This window comes from Crotalus tigris, unplaced genomic scaffold (assembly GCF_016545835.1).
Source record: "Crotalus tigris isolate CLP2741 ecotype Arizona unplaced genomic scaffold, ASM1654583v1 scf7180000017536.10889498, whole genome shotgun sequence".
Taxonomy (NCBI): Eukaryota; Metazoa; Chordata; class Lepidosauria; order Squamata; family Viperidae; genus Crotalus; species Crotalus tigris.
Window position 1 is genome coordinate 2182635 of NW_024096460.1, and position 19532 is coordinate 2202166.

Here is a 19532-nt window from a genome sequence, read left to right on the forward strand (position 1 = left end):
GCCTCTGTAATAGACTGCGTAATCCCTAGTCTACCCACTCAAACATGAAACAAATTCATTTTTTTTAAAAGGTTGATTTATGCATTTAATAGTTGGTCTCCAGTTCTGGGTATACAAGGGGTTTCTTTGTAAGAGACTGTCATAACAAATAGCAGCACCTAGCTATCATCTGCTCACCTTAAGTAGGCCCCGGCATTGATAACTCCCAAGAATGACTGGGTTGTACCCCAGATTTACAGCAATCCTGGGAAATGGGTTACAGACTAATAAGAACTAAGTCATCACTTAAATTAAGGATTAGCACATTAGAAGGGCAAGAACATATAGACCAAGGCAAACTTTATTCCATGTAATTTATTAGATTTATTTCCGGTCCTTTCTCCAGAATCCCTAAGCAATATACACAGCACTTCTTTGCCCAAAAGGAATATGTCAAGCTGAGAGAGAAGGCGAGAGAGTAGTAGCAGATCAAAATTGCAGATTGTTTTGCCATGGCTGAAAATGCTCTTGAATGCGAGCGTCCCCAGCCCTAATCCAACATCTCATTTTATTGTACAAGTTCTCCTTCCATTAAAAAAAAAGCTGTAGAAGGCAGTTCACAATGCAATAGATTTTGCATTTATTGCTAAGAGGTCTGTTTCTTGAATAACGGCCTTTTAATTGTTTGGACAGACGTAGATTACAAAATCAAATCCTTTCTGTACAGAGAAGTATCAATAAGAACATGATTATTCTCTCCCCTCCCCCTTAGCTTCAGTTTTTGTTACAGAAGATTCAAAATACTTCAGACCAACTTTCTACTCTTACTACAGAGTTCCTCTTTTATGCATGAAAGCCAGCTTCATCATTACAAGAATGGCACTCCTAGAAAACCATTAAGGTCTTCTGCTATTAAACTCCCCTATAATAAAAAAACGCTTCTTTAGTGGAAGAAACCAGATCAGGCTCAAGTTCATTTCTCTTTATCTGAAAAATAAGAGAACATTTTAAATTTCTTACTGGGTTATTTTAACCACTTGGATTCACTTCTGTACAAAGACATGGCTTACAGAAATCATAGGATGTTGGAAGTATTACAATTTACATCAAAATCTCAGATTACTGTCTCTGAATTAGTAACGCAAAAGACAAGAACACAATTGAATAGGCAATAAATAATAAAAAAAAACTTGTCTCCTACAATGAAATACCTCCCCAATCCTCTGAAATCAATTAGAAATGCTTAGGAAAATATGACAATATGTTTAATACTGCAGTTATATTCAAACTCTAAAATCATCTAAGTACTTCTCACCCTCCTCCTTTTTTGTCAATCTTTGGTCTCCCATGTGTTAAATTTCCAACTCTACAAATTTTAAACTTTGGACATTGTGAACATCTCTGCGCAGATAGTCCTTGATTTACAACAGTTTGTTTAGTGGCCGTTTAAGGTTAAGAACGGCACTGAAAACAGGGACTTATGACTGTTTTTCACACAACCGTTGCTGCAACCTGATGTTCACATGATCAAAATTCAGCCGCTTGGCAACTGTTCATATTCATGACGGTTGCAGCGTCCGGGGATCATGTGATCAGTCTTTGTAACTTTTTGACAAGCAAAGTCGATGGGAAAGTCAGATTCACTTAACAACCGCTTAACTAATTTAACACCTGCAGGGATTCACTTACCAACTCTGGCAAGATAGGTCGTAAAGTGGGCCAAAATTCACTTAACAACCATGTTACTAACTTAACAACTGCAGGGATTCACTTACCAACTGTACCAGAAAGGGGCAAAGCTCACTTAACGAATGTCTCGCTTAGCAACAGAAATGTTGGGCTCAGTTGTGGCTGTAAATCAAGGACTACCTGTATCCCAATTCCAATCCTAACAGTTTCTGGGAGTTTCTATGCTTGCATCTCCCAGTAAACCCAATGCCCCTCTTTCACTTAAGAGAACCCAGCCCACTTCTGATTTTCACTCATCGGGGTTTATATTTTTTGCTTGTTTACACTGCCATTTATCCCTTCGATCTACACAATTATCAAAAGTTGAAAAGAAAATGAAACATGCTGATTACCTCTCTTAACTGTGGAATCCAACTCAGTGAAACAGGCAGTATTAACCAACAGAAAAAATATACCAGAAACCCTCTCAAGATCATTGACCTTTGTGGGAAAACTCTTCTGCTGCAAAAAGTTGCAAGGGCAAGTTATTACACAGCCTGGCACCGATACACCTTCAAGACGTTGGGATTTACAGGTAGTCCTCGAGTTACCACAGTTCATTTAGTAACCATTTAAATTACCACGGCACTGAAAAATGTGACTTATAATCATTTTTCATACTTACAACCTTTGCAGCATCCCCATGGTCATGTGATCAAAATTCAGATGCTGGTTCACGCTGTGTCCCAAGATCATGTGATCCCTTTTGCGACCTTCCGACAGGCAAAGTCAATGGGGAAGCCAGATTCACTTAACAACCAGATTACTAACTTATCAACTGCAGTGATCCACTGAACAACTGTGGCAACGAAGGTCGTAAAGTGGGCAAAAGTTTATTTAATAAATGTTTCACTTAACAACAGAAATTTGAGGCTCAATTGTGGTCATAAGTCAAGGACTACCTGTACTGACTTAGCAGTGCAAAAAGGAAGTTTTTCAGCTGCTCCCCCCAAACCAGAAAACCATTGATGCCTGGTCTCTTAGATGGATACCAGGAAACTTTTGGCAGCCAGAATTATGCTTAGTTATTCTTGTTATTTTGGCTGCCAAGCACTATAGGGAGGATGGTGGTACTAATTGAAAGGAAAGGCATGGAAAATTCAACTCCTTGGGAGTGGAGTATTTTTTAAAAAAAAAAATAATAATAAACTGTAGCCTAATATTTCCTTTGATGCTCTGCTGCCAAATATTGACAATTTGATTTTTTGGGTGGGAAGGGAGGGAGAGTGCAAAAACCCTTCCAGATTCAGAGCCCAGTTATGACATCCTGAAAGCATCTCGCATATAAAGCATTTTAGAAGAACATTATTCTTTGTCTCTTTGAATTCATCATATATTGTTCCAATTATAGCCCTACAACATTTGTACAGAAAGAGAAAGTCCCCTTTATTTTTTTTAGCACTCTTTTCTCTGGAGACCTACAGCAAATTACAAGAAAGTAATAATAAAACATCACCTTCAAAAAATCACTCATCCTTGAAAATTAGTATAGGAATTAAAATAATGTTCATTTTAAAAAGGAAACTACAGTAAGAAACTTAAGAAGGAATTTGACCCTGAGATATATTGTGATCTTCCAAATGACTAAATGGTCAGGCATGTCTTCAGTTAACTTATGAAGACAGCATGAATCTACGGTAGTTGTACTTTCCTTGGGAGAGAATTTCATAAAAGAAGGCTAATGCTGGCTATTAGAAGGTTCACACCTGACCATTCTAGGATGAGCTGGAGGACCATCTCTGTTGATTTTAATGCTAATGCTAATGGATACTGACAGAAGTGATCTTTTAAATGATTTAGGAGAATGCCAGCATGGAAATTCTACCCCTAGTAGCCAATAGGCAATCAGAGTTATCTGGATTGCTAATGTTAACAGCTCTTCTCCCTGCATCAATCCAAAGTGTGATCACAATCTTAATACAGCTACAGTTTCTGAAAACTTTCCCTGAGAATTTGGGGGTACTTCAAATTCTGTAAGCCTCAAAGGATCTTATTTGGTCCTGAATTCTTCTAGGCTAGATGAATCAGCAGCTAGACCAAATCTCAATAAGAAGTAATTGGCCCATGTTCAAGATGGGCTAACACAAGGATTATAGTTCCCCTGTTATATTATTTCATTATTGATAATGGATATAATATTCTATTTGCTTTTTTCTTGGTTATTTGGTTGAGGAAACCTATTTATCTTACCGATTTATGAGATACACAGCAGTTTCAGAAATAATCATTGGCACACCAAAGAGTATACCTCGGGATAATGCTGTTTCTCTTACAGCCTGTACAGAAGGGAAAAAAACACACATATATATAAAAAGAAAGTTAGAATCACAATATATTCAGGTCTCGTAAGAGCTTGCACTTTTATGAATCTGGATGCCACAATTTTTAAAGTTTTTGCCCTTCAAAATACACAGCAAGCATATCCAATTAATGTGGTATCAGAGGGTGGCCAGGGCTAAGTATTATAGGCAATTTCTACCAGCTGGGTGACTGATAGAATTGAAAATCAAAATAGATATATCATAAAACTTAATGTTTTAGCAAATGTGAATTAGGAGTTGCACATTTTAATTTTAAAGAACCAGTTTTATTCTAAATTCAAATCCACTAAAATGCTGCTGAGGCCATCTTTGTCATAATGAGGGCTACCAGAATATGTGTTTCTATTAGATGAGCTATGTATCACAAACATATAGTATAAGAAAACAATGATTTTGGAATTAAATGAAAAAAATCACAATACAAGACAATCCAATCTCCCAAATCACTCTGGTTAACAAATTAACAGTACAGACAATTACAATCAAAGCAATTAGCCTTTCTTATTATGATTATAGAGCCTGGGAAGTCCACAAAACAAAGGGCCAAACCAAACATTTCCCACTTTTGGGGGGAAACACACCAAATGCATGTTCATAAGGAAATTCTGGTAAATAAGTAATGGGGAGAGTGCTACTAAATGTAACTGACTATCAAAATACAAAAATTGAGAACAAAAAAATAGCCATGCTGGATCAGGTCAAAAGTCTGTCTAATCTAAGAGCCTATCAGGACACAAGCAGAATCACATTTTTCCATTTCCATTTTCAGTAGCTCAAACCATCTATTACCTCCTTTAATAGAGGTAACACATAGCTGTCATAGTAGCTTTTGATAGGCTTTCCTTCTAATTTATAAATGACTAATATCCCTATGATGATTTAATTTAACTGAGTATAAAAGGGTTTAGTTGAAATGGAATAGAAAGGGGAAAATCAAGCCAGTGGAAACATCTGTGTTCTTTCACTTACTTTTTTCCCCGCCACCTTAGACATTCCAATAACTTCACCCGTGCTATGCATGACCTTAATCCCATTCTCACGTTCAAAGTTTCTGACTATGAACACATTGAATGCACAGAGAACACCTGCAGAGAACAGGGGAAGAGATCAGGCTCATTAAAAAATATAAACAAGAATTATTAGCCTTAACTCTCAATTCTTGTGATAACATTTATATTAGCAAAGCAGAAGAGTGACTTGACTTCTGGCAGACATTGTAAAATTAAAAAAACAAACAGAAAGAAATGCACTGTTGGGCTTAAATTCTGCTGCAATTGCTGGAGAGTCTTCCAAAAATTATGATTTTGATAATCAGTTAGCTTATGCGGAAACTGCTGAAGGTTTAGTTTCCAGGGTTTTCTTGGCTCATACTGAAATTTCAGCCAAATTGGCAAAATTTTCTAGTACTAATTTTCTTCATAATTTTCTGAGTCAGTTTTTTAAAAAAATCTATGGATACACCCACAAGGACCTGGAGAAAGCAATATGATGTACGCTATGTACAATAACGTATGAAAAAACAGATACTAACTACTGGAAATTCTGATTAGCTTGCATTATAATCTGAATTAAATGAAAGATTCCCTTTTTATCAGAAAAAACACCTAGCAATTGAAACAATTCTGAGTTTGAAACTAATGGATGTGCGATCAACCTGTAACTTTTAAATTATTTCTGGGAGAATGGGCTAAATTTATTCCAGGTATTTAAGGTAACTACAGGAATGAGAAATTGGAGGCAATGCCTTTGAAATTCTACATAATTGTTAAGTTTATGGTCATTGAACTTCAAGAAGAAATCAAAGAAGTTTGAATAAAAGAAAGCAATCTTTGGGGTAGGGTAGCCAATTGAGGGCACTCCCATAAAATATGTTAAGCCCCTGCCTAAACAAACTTGGCTCATAATTAATAATAAAAGTAGGTTGGACTAGGATCACTATCTTATATTTTACCAACTAACAGGATTTTTATACTTCAAAGGCTGCAGAAACACTTGAAAATCACTTTATTAATAAAGACTACTTTTATCCTTTTATCAACCAAGGATCAACTTTTAGAAGTAAACCCAGGAATCTCAGGACTCAGAATCTTACAAGATCGAATCTGGGTTGATCACTGGGACTAAAGGTTTACTCTTCCAAGCTTTAGGACTGGAGCTGGAGCCCATCTTCAGGGAATTTCTCTCTACTGAAATATGTCCTTTGGGCTATTCTGTGAGTCCTATTTATGTGGTGCCTTCCGATTGGTGTGTTGATGGCTGGAAATCAGTTGTTGTCTCCTTGTGCTGTCAAGCCCTCGGCTCCTGATAAGCTGGTGGTAAATCAGCATTCCTGTTGACTGACAAGGGGCCCATTTCCCAGCTTCAATCATTTCTCTGGCTATCTTTGTACCTGCATGGCCAACAATCTTAGTAGCTGCAAAATTGAAATGTATGTCCTTGTTCATTGCAATGTGAGGCTACCAATGAGTTCGAGTCTCCTCGTCTGAATGCTTGTGTTCTTGCAGTTTGTGGTCAGCTTGCTCCCTGTCTGTCCCACATAATTAGAAAATTACTTCATGTGATTTGATCTTACCCTACTGTTGTCACATTTAGGAATAACATGTACAAAATTTAACAAAAAGATTATTAAGATAACTCTGGATTTATTGCAGAGTATTAAAGGAACATATGTTCCTCTAGGAAATATGCCCAGTATTTAGCATCTATTCAGAATAAAAAAAATGTGATTTTTTTTCCTAGCATGAGGCTTGTTAAACAAACAATAATAAAACACTGAAATGGGACCTGCATAGTTGATTTCCAGCATCAGCAGTGTTTGTCAACATTTGAAATAGGGTTTTTTTTTCAACAAGGACAATTTTTAAAAAAACATGGCTACATTTTGAAACTGTTATTTGAAAAAATGCTCATACCTGATAGAAAAGCAACAATTATATAATACAAACTTGTTGACAGCATAGAATACCTGTAATTAATGTTTCAAAGAACTGTCACACTTTTACTCACCAAAAAAAGCACTTGCCATGAACTTGCTGAAGAAATGCCCTGGAGTATTTAGTGATTTCTTACGCGCTATAAAATAGTGAGGGAGAGTCTGAAAACAACCGTTTCAGAGGGGGGGGAGGGAGGGGGAGGGAGGGAGAGGGAGGGAGAGGGAGGGAGGGAGGGAGGGAGAGAGAGAGAGAGAAGGGGAGATTTTGTCTATGACATTTTTATTTTGTACTCAGCTTTATTTCATGGGAAAAGAGGGATTGACTATAAGCTTTTTTCCACTAAATGTTAATAAGTCTATCCCCAATAGGCCCATATCCACTTTTTTAGTTTCCATGTCACCAAATTGAGCTTCAATGTAAAATCGCTAATTTTCAGCTATCCACATTTTTATTTCCCCCCCCCCTTAAAAATAAGATCTAAAATAGGATATTAGTCTTCTATTAAGTTTAATGTGCCTCTTCTGTCCTTTAACTCCCAATCTCCCAAACCAGCGTCAAAGGACCACTGCCCCTTTTAGTGACATCAGGTCTCTTTTAGCCACAAGAGCAGAGATTGGCAACCTTCTTCCACACAGGAGCCAGAGATCAAGTCTGTGAGCAAACAGCCTCTCTTGAATAAATATTCCGGCACTTAAAGTTCAGGGTGAACCTTAAAGAATTGCTTCTTAGAAGAATTTGAGCCATGTTCAAAGGAGAATATAAGAGTGTGCTCAGCAGAAGCTCAGGAAACCTCTTGTGACTGGGGAAAGAAATGCTTATGGAGAGAGGAGGAAGATCTAAGTAACCCAGAAACATATATACATGGGCTCATTAATACCCATCCGAATCATTACAACTTGTTAATAGACAGTAGTACAGTTCTACATCAAGTCTGAGATAGAATTCCAAACTTTTTTAGAACTGTGGCAGGTGGATATATTTATTTTGGGACAATGGGCTGAATGATTTTGGTTGGTGGTCCAGATCCAGCTTCTGAGTGGTAGATTTCTGACTCCTACCATAGAGGCTGAGGGGGAAAGGGGGAAATCAATTTCAGGTCACAAATAGATTGCCTGTGTTAATAATTTAAGAAAATCAAATCAAAATCTAGAGGGATTCTGATCAGATATGGGTCGTGGTCTTGGTGTGTATGTATGTTTGTGTGTAACCTTGATATTTTAATTATAGATCCTGAAACCAAACAAAAAATAGTAAACTCTACAGGTTGTCTTTCTCCTTAATTAGTCCATGCTCTCTGTGGCACTTTGCTGTTTATCAATCTAGACATGATATAAATAAATAGTTATGCAAGAAAGACTCGTGTCTAGAATAAGAAATTGGAAATATATCAATCTCTGAAGAGCAGGGACACTACAAAATCTATGGAAAACTATGAAGACAGCAAACATACAAATAAAGAGCACTAAGTTTAGGTCACATCTCAGTGAATAGGCATGATAAGTTAAATTTAGGCATTACCCATTGAATTTGAACATATGGTTGGAGGCAGTTTTAAGTAAGGATGCTGAAAAAGAAATTTTCTTCTCATTTAAAAACAATGTTGGAAAACCATTAGATTACACTAACAATCCCTTGTATAAATTAATAGCAATAACATTAGACTTATATACCCTTCATAATGCTTTATAGCCCTCTCTAAGCAGTTTACAGATTCGGCATATTGCCCAAAACAATCTGAGTCCTCATTTTACCGACCTTGGAAGGCTGAGTCAATCTTGATCCGGTCAGGATCGAACTGCTGGCAGACAGCAGAATTAGCCTGCAATACTGTATTCTATCTGTGCCACCACAGCTCTTCATTACTATTAATCAGTTATTAACAAACAGTTCCATGCATGAATACATGCCACTCCATATGCTACTCTTCCTTGAAAGAAAAGCATAATTAGAAAACAAAAACCAGATAGAAATTGACAATACATACTCCTATTAAGGCCAAACCTGGGATGCTCCCAATAGAGAGAAGTGCCTGTTTCCATGAAAGTTCCTGTAAGCAAAAAATGTGACACCATGAAAACACACCTATTCACTACACTGCAAAAAAGATTGTTGCAATCTGCCACATATACTTACATTTTTCTCACCATTCTCCAATGATCTTTTCACAGAATTCCTGTTTGCCAAACTGAATCCACCAATATACGCATGGAAAAGAAACTGCAAAATTTGAAATTACAAATGCACAATGTCAATATGAGTTAACAAATTAATCTAAACCAATTAATACAAAATGAATAGCTTAGCCAGTACCTGCTGGGAAAACGATGTCAAAAATGTTCTGTATGGTAAGGAAGCAATTGCAGCCTGTAAATAGAAATTTATATGGGAAACACATCTGGACAATATTGCAAAGATATATATACCTGCACTAGCAGGTCATTTTATAATTTGCTATAGTACCGTCATGTAGTTTCAAAAGCAAACATCCAGTTTTTTTCAGGCCCAAATCTAAATTTGCTACTGGCACCACGGATCCCATGTGAGATAACTGCTCCCAAGTCACTTCATTTCCAGTCAAGCATCTGGAATCAATGAGTAGTCTGAACATATCATGTGTTCTATTCCTAACACCATTTTACTCTGCCAGATATATTATTTAACCAGTCTTTAAAAGCATTCAAACAATCTTTTGGTCTCCATGCTTTTTGGGATAACATAAATTGAGCAACGGTTATGGCAACTCGCACATCACAATAATCTTCATAAAACTGTGTTTGTGCACCATAAAAGCAAAGCAACTTCTACATTTAAAAAGCTGCTTCATCTATACCAGGGGTATCACAATTGCAATGTCATGTGACGTGTTGTGACATGTCGCAACATTTTTTTCCAGCAATAGGGTGAGCGCAGTTTTGGCATGACGCATCCAGCCCGCGGGCCAACAGTTTGACACCCCTGATCTGTACACTCTGCAAGTCAACATGTGTATTCACAATGGGCCTGTAATGTTTTCTGTCTACTGAGTCCTTGGAGGCTAAATGTGCTTGTGTCCGACCTTGATTCCCTTAAAAAAATTCTTCAATATTTACAGAAGTGAAAAAAGCAATTCAACATTGATACCTGAAAATGCATTAAAATACATTCCCAAAATGTATTGAATAATCTATCGAATGAATTACTTTTCTCAGCTCTCAGGCATTTTTTTTTAATTTTTCATCTAAGCAGTTTATTTTATCGTCCCTCCACTAAATTTTATGTTTGTTGATTTCATGAGTCTCTCCCAGTCATCTGTTTTCTTGTTTCCACCTATCGTTTTGTGCCATGTGATCATCACTGGGCTGCTTAGGAGGAAAATGGATCTTTCCTTAAGAAATGTTGCATTCTGTGAATCAAAGGTGATTCAGACTTTGTCAGTATCTCCCTCTTTTGTGTGGCCAATTTGGACTATACTGGTGCATAGATAGGAAAGGACATATGCCAGCTTGCTCTCCAGAAATTGTCAGCAATATGTGTTCTCTCTGCACTGAAACACTGCATGCAGATTATAGTGACTAACCTGAGTCCAATTAAAAAGTGGAACAATTAGTACAATTCTATCAAGATTTATATTTTTATTCATATATATATATATATATATATATATATATATATATATATATATATATATATATTCTGAAAACTTTCACTGTTACTCACCAATGAAGCAGAAATACACACAAAACCTTTGAAAGAGAGAGAGAAAGAAAACTGTCCAGTTAGCAAATTCATTGCACGGTGCATATAAGAGAGCGATAGAAAAATAAGTAATATAAAAATGTCAATATATACAGTAATTATAAATTAGGCACTATGTACACAAAAACATGAATGACAGGCCTTATGGCTTTTTGGAGTTTTATACTTCATTACTTTAGGAAATTATTAGTACAGAATAAGCAATGGAAGTTTTAGAGGTTATCAGTTATTTAAAATAAAGGGAAAATTGTGCTCCACTGTCTAGGAATTAATTGCTTCAATAATGCAATGGATTTTCAATTAATTTTCTCCACATTCCTACAGGCTGGAAGCAAGTCCTAATAAGACAAATATTGCTAAGCTCAAAGATTTAAAAATTGACAATGAAGCCTTAAAAAACATGGATTGGGCTATTTTTTAAATTATATTTTATGTATAATAATAAAGAATATAGCATTTAAGAAGATCTATATGGTTATTTATTTTAAATATTTTGTTAAATTATGCTTTGTTCAACTATAGTATACTAAATAAACTATAACCACCAGAGTCAACACAAGAAAAAAATCTGTTACCAACTACAATGGCCGAGTGCATGTAATATACTAAGCCCAAACTAAACAAACTACATTAAAATTTAGCATGATTTATAATGCCTGTCTGTGTCTGTTAGAATATATTCACATATTTATCAAATCACAATCACTACTAAAAACGAATTATAAATTAATACTGAGATCATATTCTAACATGCATTCCAGGAATACAAATAGATGCAGGCTATGGATAATATACATTAATAACAGCAATAATGACCGACAACAGTTCATTTTGTGACTGTTCAAAGTTACATGATTTATGACCATTTTTCACATGACCGTTGCAGCATCTCTTGATCATGTGATCAAAATTCGGATGCTTGGCAATTGGTCCGTATTTATGACAGTTGTGTGTGTGTGTGTGTCTTGTGATCAGCTTTTGTGACCTTCTGACAAGCAAAGTCAATGGGGAAGCCAGATTCACTTAACAATGTTATTAACTTAACAACTGAAATGATTCACTTAACAACTGTGGCAAGAAAGGTCGTAAAATGGAGCAAAACTCACTTAACAAATGTTTCACTTAGCAACATAAATTTGGGACTCAATTGTGGTCATAAGTCAAGGACTACCTGTATACCAAAATTAATTTTACTTCCTGTTATGTTATTCATCAGTACTAATAACAGTGTGGGGAAATGATTAAGGTGTGGACTATAAATAGGAAGACTTAGATTGAAATCCATCATCAATTACAGAGCTCCAAAGTTATTGCTGGACCCCTCGCTTTCCTCATCCCAGCCCACTGCACAGGGTGGTCGTTAAGGGATAAAATAGGAGGAAGGAGCTTGCATACTGTTGCCTTGAATTTCTTAATGGAAGGTGGGTTATCAAACAAGTACTGGAAAAAACCTGAGTTCAAATTGAAATAAAATGACATTTGAAACTAACCTCCTCCTCTAAAGAGGAAAGGAATTTTATCACCAGTGCTGGGATTCACACAGAGCTGAGGAAAGAAAAATACATATAAAATTGATTAGAACATCTCTACTAAAAGATGAAAAGAACACGTTAAAAAATTCTTAAATATAATAGGAAAACTCACCAGACTTATTTTCCAGGCATCTCTGACCTAAAACATTGGAAAGCAGTATTTTAGAAATAGGTCAGAAACCATTTTATAGCTGAATATGTATTATGGAATGGCTTAGCTTTTCAAGAACCATTGATGGATTATTTAAAATGTTTTTTGGGGGGTTTGTTCATCAATAATGCTTTTTCACATAATTTGCTATTATCATAACCGATATCCTAAATCACTTTTTAAAAAATCTGATAGCTTCATTTAAGTTGTATTTCATCTCAAATAAAGGAATTGTGACATTTAAATCATAGGTTAATGAAATACAGATATAGAAGTAAAAAGATATGTATATAAGTTCAGAACTAATTAAAATTGGCTTGTCAAGAATGAATCCTGGGCTGATACTCACAGTTCGTTCATTTCACTTGTTAGTATGCTTAGGTAAATTTCTTGTGGTTTAAACCTAAGATTCTTATAAACTAAGAGCAAGCTATAAAATATTGTCTGACCAAACCAGGATTCCATATGCAACACAATCTAAAGAAAATATTTGAAGATTTGATGATCCACTTATATTACTAGGAATAAATAAGCGTACATTAGCCAGCACTGTGACTTGCTGTGATGTGTGATTACAGTCACTCTCTTTTATGGCATTCTTTTAAAACTAACAAACAAAAGCTTTTTATTTATTTATTTATATTTTTTATGCCACCATCTCCCCTACAAGATGACTTTGTTGTTCCGTCAATATTTATGGTTCCCCCAAACTTTACATACTTGTTTTGTTTGCAACATCTATTTTGATCTTTATACATTAGGATATATTTATTCATGGACTTGTATGATGAGAAAAAGAACAGGCTCCACAGAACAGGGGTCCTCAACACGAGGGCCATGGACCAGTACCATTCCGTGACCTGTTAGGAACAAGGCCGTGCAAGAAAGCAAAGCTTCATCTGTGTATACGCAGGATCTATATAGCACACAAACTCTCCCCTTCCTTCTCCCCATCTGAAAAAATTGTCTTCAATGAAATCAGTCCCTAGTGCCAAAAAGTTTGGAGACCATTGCTATAGAAGATACAGTAGAAATTCTACCTATATTAGTTCTGTTGCAATAGTGTGACCCCATTGTCCACACTTCAAGAGACTGCATATACAGTACATACAAAAACTGCTCACATTAATAGGCTTCTTTACAGATCACTATATTCAAAGTGTGGATATCACAGGACAGAGGTAATTACTGGAGTCACACTAGAAATGTGTTCAGCAGCATCAATGCACGACTACTTTACAGACAGTATCACATGCCGGTGGCTTAGCCTCACTTGAGGAGAGCTGGGATCAAAATGAAGACAGTTACAAATTCAGTTCCTCTCTTCGTGCCTCGAGTCTCAGCTTAGATATCAGGGCACAGCAACGAGAAACCTAATCATTTTTGCACACTAGAATGTAATGTACAAGCACATTCACAACATCACTGTACCTTTTTATTTTGTAAAGATGTTACATCTTCTCCACTATTCAGTAAAAGATCTCTCGATGCATTAATGTCCGCCTGTATTTACAAGAAATGTGGAAATAAACTGGGGTTTTTTTCCTATAAATAAGCATTTCTTTTCTTGTGATGTTATCGTTTTTTTCCACTGAGTGTTTTGTGACACAAAATACAATCAACCAGTATTGTGCCTGGCTTTTCTCTACCCCACTCTTATAGGTAAGTGGAGGGTGAGGGACACACTCAGAGCAACTTTTAGGGCGCAAATTGATCCAGAAGAAAGCATCAGGGGAAGACTTGTCTCTCTCCCAGACCTGTTGCTCCAATCCGATCTGCAAGACTTTTCAAGGGGAGGAAGGACGTGAGGAATCCAGACCAGTAATCTACCATAGCATATTCATTCCGGTCCCAAACCATTTATGTATTCATGCAGGGAACCTGTTTCAATCTTCCTTAAATATATTCACTGACCATCAATGGAACAGCACTATTTCTTTCCCATTGGGGGTAATAGAAAAAGCTGAAGTACCTGTATCTTTTGACCAATAAGGAAGTGCAAAGAGCTTGAAAGCTAAAAGCAACAGAATTGCTCTTTTTGGTGACAGCCTGAATTTGGTGCAATGCAGTGGTTCGCTCTACTGTATGTGTATCCCAGGCCAACACACATGGGTTAATTCTTTCTTTCAAATATTTATTATTACACATCATAACACTTTGAAATTAATGTTTTTTTTTCTTTAAAATAATGCTACTGTGACTGAAAGCTTGTGGAAAAATAACAAGCATATTATATCAACGATCATTTCTTTGCAAGCTGCCTGATTTTATTCTTCCATTTGCATGGTCCTGATGGTTGTATTTTGTATGTTGTCTGAATCAAGAAAATGTTACGCATTATTCATGTTGTCTTAATGATGCAGCCTGAAACTGTGGCTTGCACTTATTTGATCTAGCTTTGGTTTAGCATGATATCCTGTCTCAAACTGATGTTTAGTTCATGGCTCTTGTTGTTCCAGGAAAATGAAACAAGTTGCAGGAATGGCTAGGAATTGTCTCAGCAGCTATATTTCCACTACTTCATTTCCAAAATTTATTCTTCTATTTAACCTAGGCATGCAAGGATTTTTTTTTTAAAAAAAAGGGGGGGGGGTTAGAAAAACATTCATTTCCCCACATGCTTTATATAGTAGCTCTGATGCTGAACAGAATATTAATTGCCTTGATTTGAGTTTGGAGAGAAAAAAAAGCAAACAGACAAGGTAATATTGCTCAGTTAGCTACTTTAAAATAGCCAAGAAGACAAGGAGGCTGAAGCTGATGCAGCATCTATAGATAATCCTCAGTTTAGTGTGCAGAGAAGAGCAACCAAGATGATTAGGGACTGGAGGCTGAAACGTATAAAGAATGGTTGCTGGAATTGGGTATGTCTATAGGGTTTCCTGTCTGAGCAGGGGGTTGGACTAGAAGACCTCCAAGGTCCCTCCCAACTCTTGTTATTCTTTGGTTGGAAACATCATGTGACTGCAATGTACATTTTACTTCTTCAGTTACCATTAACTTGCTATTCTTAAGTCAGTTGTGAAACACACTAATGGTGATCATGTAACTGTGAGATGCTGTGATGGTCGTAAATGCAAAGACTGATCATTCAATTTCTATAACCAGCCATCTCAATTCAAAGGACTCTTTTTTAGCACAATTTCAAATGGTTGCTAAACAAGGCAATCAGTAAACAAGAGACTACCTGTAAATTTTTAGTAAGTCATATGAATGTGCCCACAGAAATGCTTTCTAGCTTGCTTTCAAGTTTCAGCATCCACAGCTTAAATACATAGGTTCTTACCTCACGTGTAAATATGACCAAGGGGTCCAAAATGTCTATCCAGTGCTTCAGTCTTTTGGAAAAAGTCTAAAGAAATAATTTAAAAGATACCTGAGCTTGAATATATTTTTGCAGTGATGCTAAAATTAGTCAAAATTGCCCAATAACATAAACCCAGTAGTTTTATCCACACTTCAAAGCCAAAGTTGCTCTCCATTACACTGAACCTGTGATTTTTTTTTTGAGTAAACAAGACACCCAGCATAGTCAAGTCACCCATGAAAAGCATACCCCACAGTCCTTTGAAACTTCACGCTTGATCTTTTTGGCATGTGATTCAGGGAAACTCAATAACTCAAATAAAGAATCACGTCCTTTTGACAAGAAAAATCAACTAGAGGAGGGGTGCATTTTGATACAAGGGGTTGATATGTGAGGAAAGATGGGGCTAAAATATTCTTTCACTCTCACCTGTTTTGCAAGTATGGGGAAATGGGTTGTTTTTAATGGAAGCATTAAGCTTATCAACTCTTATGATAGTGTAACTTGCAAAAACAACTTCATATAAAAGTCATTTCTGTTAAGCCACACATGTTCTATAGTTCTACTAGACTTATTGAAATTCAACTGGGCAAGAAGTGACCCCCCAAATGTTGGACTGTTATCCAGAGGGTAACCTGGAGCTTAGAATACAATTACCTCACAGGGTTGAGGGCATTCTGCCTCCATTTCTTTCTCTGAATACATTTCAGGATTCCTAGTATAGGACAACCAAAAGGGACATTTGTTTTGTTTTCTCATCCTTAATGCTTGCTGTATAGTTTTCAGGTAAGAGCAAACAGATCCAGAAACCATCCCCATTCCTTCTGCTTCCAAGTATTATTTGCAGCAGAGGCCAAGAACTCTGCAAAGCAGGTTAAAATACTGTATGGTTTTCAGAACCTAATTTTTGGATACCATCAAAGTGCATCCCTTTTCTTTAGAGTCATAAAATTATGTCCATTCAAGAGATGGGACAATGGAAAGGCTTTGTGGTTGTAGTCATATGAATCCCATTTAATCCTGATAATGACTAGGTATGCAGGGTATGATGCTATACTCATTAAAAAGCATGCAAGCCCTATTGAAATCAATAAGGTTTATTTTTGAATAGACTTTAGGAATATATCTAGCAACTTTGAATAAGGTCTCGTTTATTACACTAGACTTTTATCACACTGGACTTAGTAATTGCTGAGCATTCGGGAATGGGAATGTCATAATATTGCTGTGCGGCTTTTGCTTCCTAGTTTTATAACGTTTGCTTGTGTTACTATGTATTTTGCCGAATCGAAGAAATAACTCCTTCCACGCCAGTTTTTCCTCTATCTCAATCTCCACATTTCCTAAGCAGAATGGCTGCAGGCGAGGGCGAAGTTCCCTCGGCCAGCCATTTAGTCCTACGATCGCCCTTTCTAGGTCGAACCCCTTTCCCCACGCCAGCCGAGAGCAAAGCCTCGCTTCCCCACAATGCCCGCCCCGTTCATCTTTTAACTTCCAGGCGGCACTAGAACGTTCATTCCCGCCCCTTCCCGCCCGCGGAGTCACGCTTTACAGTTAATCATACTTGACCCTCGTTTTTCCAAAACTGCAAATTCAAATCCATCACGCTCGGATGGCCGCGCGCCGGAAAGCGGCTGTTCCGGAAAACGTCGGCAAAGTCAACCCACCCGTGGAGATCTTTTCGCGATGCGGGTTCATCCCCTCGTCTTTGACGTCATTCATGCTCACCGCTGCTCGTTTGTTCCTTGGACGCCGATTCGATCTTCAAACGCTCCCGTTTTTTTTACACGAAAAACTCGAATCCCTGTGGAATGGTTCTCCCCGTTTCCCGCATTCCAGAAAAGGGGGAAGGGAGGTGCGGAGTCACAAGATGGGAGGAGAGGGGTGACTGTCCTCCCTAGCTTCGAGGCTTAGGAATAAATATAGGAACACCCCAAATGCATTGTTACTCTTGCATTTAGTTTTTAAAATCAACCCGCGATCAAATCAAACTGCAATTGGTCAGTCAATGAACGGATTGGAAGTTTTAGCCCGGGTTCGCATAACTTAGGGAATCGGCAATTGATTTCATAATGCACGCGCTGCGTGAATCTCGCATGCCGTGATGATCGTGTGCGATGCGAAGAGAACGTTTCTGGCTCGTATCAAGCTGCGCCCTTACTGGCTCATAACACGGATCGTGCAGCACGTTTGCATCGCGCTAACCATGAGATGGTTAACCAACTTGCGTCAGTCCAGCAGTACACTGAATTAGAACAAAGGGCTGGATTTCCAGAGTCTAGCCAGAGGACTATTATACCATCCCAGCCGAGACGCAATATATATATATATTTGCTGCCAAATCATCCAGACTCACTTATGTTCTATTTTATATATCTAGTATGTACTGATGGGAATATAATGCTGATCCTGTTACCAAAAATATGCAAAAAAAAAAAAAAAGCCCTCCTACATTCTGGAGAATGTCATCTTTCAGAATCAGAAATGTCAGTTCTTGCTCCGGGTCCAGGATATTCAATGACAGGAAATTGCTTATGCAGCTTCACAGTTACTGTATTCAGAAATAGATTACATCAAGTCAATGAATAATAAATAATAGTAAACCTATATACTGAATAGGTATACTGTATATAGTCTTTCCAAGCAAATTCTTTCTTGTGTAGCACTGAGTATAGCCAAGTAACTCAGCCAAGGATTATTATGCACATAAGCACTGCCCCAACTGATGAATGCAGAAACATGTGACCATATATACAATTTTATCTATTCCTCTTTTAAGGTATCCATGTGCTCAAAAGGGTTATAATTTGGCCCTCATCAGGCTATTAATTATCCAGAAAAAAATGTGTCTGGTTTCCCAACATGATTCCCCCCCCCATACACACATAACCATAGACCAGGGGTGTCAAACTGACGGCCCATGAGTTGGATGGGTCACGTGCGGGCCACGCCCACCCCTGCTCCGCAAAGGCAAAAAGTGTCACGATACGTGACGCAATCAGGTTTGACACCTGTGCCATAGACCTTTCCATTAGTGCCTACCAGATTTCATACCCTTGTTTAAAAAAAATATTTTAATCTTGAAAAAAAAAGGAAGGGGAAATATTCCAAGAATCTTTTTAAATTCCAGAACTAGTCAAATCCTCATTTTCTTAGGAAAAAAAGGAATCGACTGCTGTGTTCGGATACTTAGACCTAAAAAGATGAGATGGCGGAAAGCATTCTGGGATGCTAGAAGATTACCAGTTTGTTTTCTTATACAACAGGGCTTTGTGGCTAGTCATACCATCATGCTATCTCCCTTTATAGAAAAAAGATACAATAAGCTTTTAATTCAAAATACCAGAGAAACCCCAATTTAAATCTCAACCGGATCACAGAGCTCATTGAATAAGAATGGTCAAGGTATCAACCTGTTTAACAAATAGGAGAACAGAATAACACAGTTGGAAGACACCTTGGAGGTCTTTTAGTCCAAACACCTGCTCAAGCAGGAAACCCTCTTACCATTTCAGACAAATGGCTGTCCAATCTCTTCTTAAAAAGAAGAGCATCCACAACTTTTGGAGCCAAGTCATTCCACTGATTAATTGTTCTGTCAGAAAATTTCTCCTTAATTTTCACAGGGTTGTTGGGGTGGGAATAAAATAGGAGATACTTGCTAAAACTTTTCTCTGATCTCCCAAAGGACAGATGAAATTTCAGTCAAATAAATGCAACTAAACGAACCTGGGATAATTATAGACTACTGAGTTGTAGAAGATTGCATAGAAGTTCCAATGATCAGAAACAAGTATTTTGAGATGGCACTGATATTGATGTAGCTAGCTTCATTATTGTGACTGC

The 19532-nt window shown here is 37.2% G+C and overlaps 1 protein-coding gene across 1 annotated transcript; it reads right to left on the reverse strand.

Annotated features, from left to right (window-relative positions):
• Positions 1–339: 339 nt before the first annotated feature.
• Positions 340–17393, reverse strand: SFXN4 (sideroflexin 4). Its single transcript, XM_039361413.1, has 15 exons — positions 17354–17393; positions 16344–16401; positions 15666–15731; positions 13811–13882; positions 12341–12367; positions 12187–12241; positions 10658–10683; positions 9272–9325; positions 9095–9178; positions 8946–9008; positions 7035–7122; positions 4998–5113; positions 3898–3983; positions 2061–2169; positions 340–966 (listed from the first exon to the last, which is right to left on the reverse strand). Exons 2-15 carry the CDS (start codon positions 16389–16391, stop codon positions 892–894), a joined length of 969 nt encoding a protein of 322 aa, XP_039217347.1. The 5' UTR covers positions 16392–16401; positions 17354–17393; the 3' UTR covers positions 340–891.
• Positions 17394–19532: the final 2139 nt, after the last annotated feature.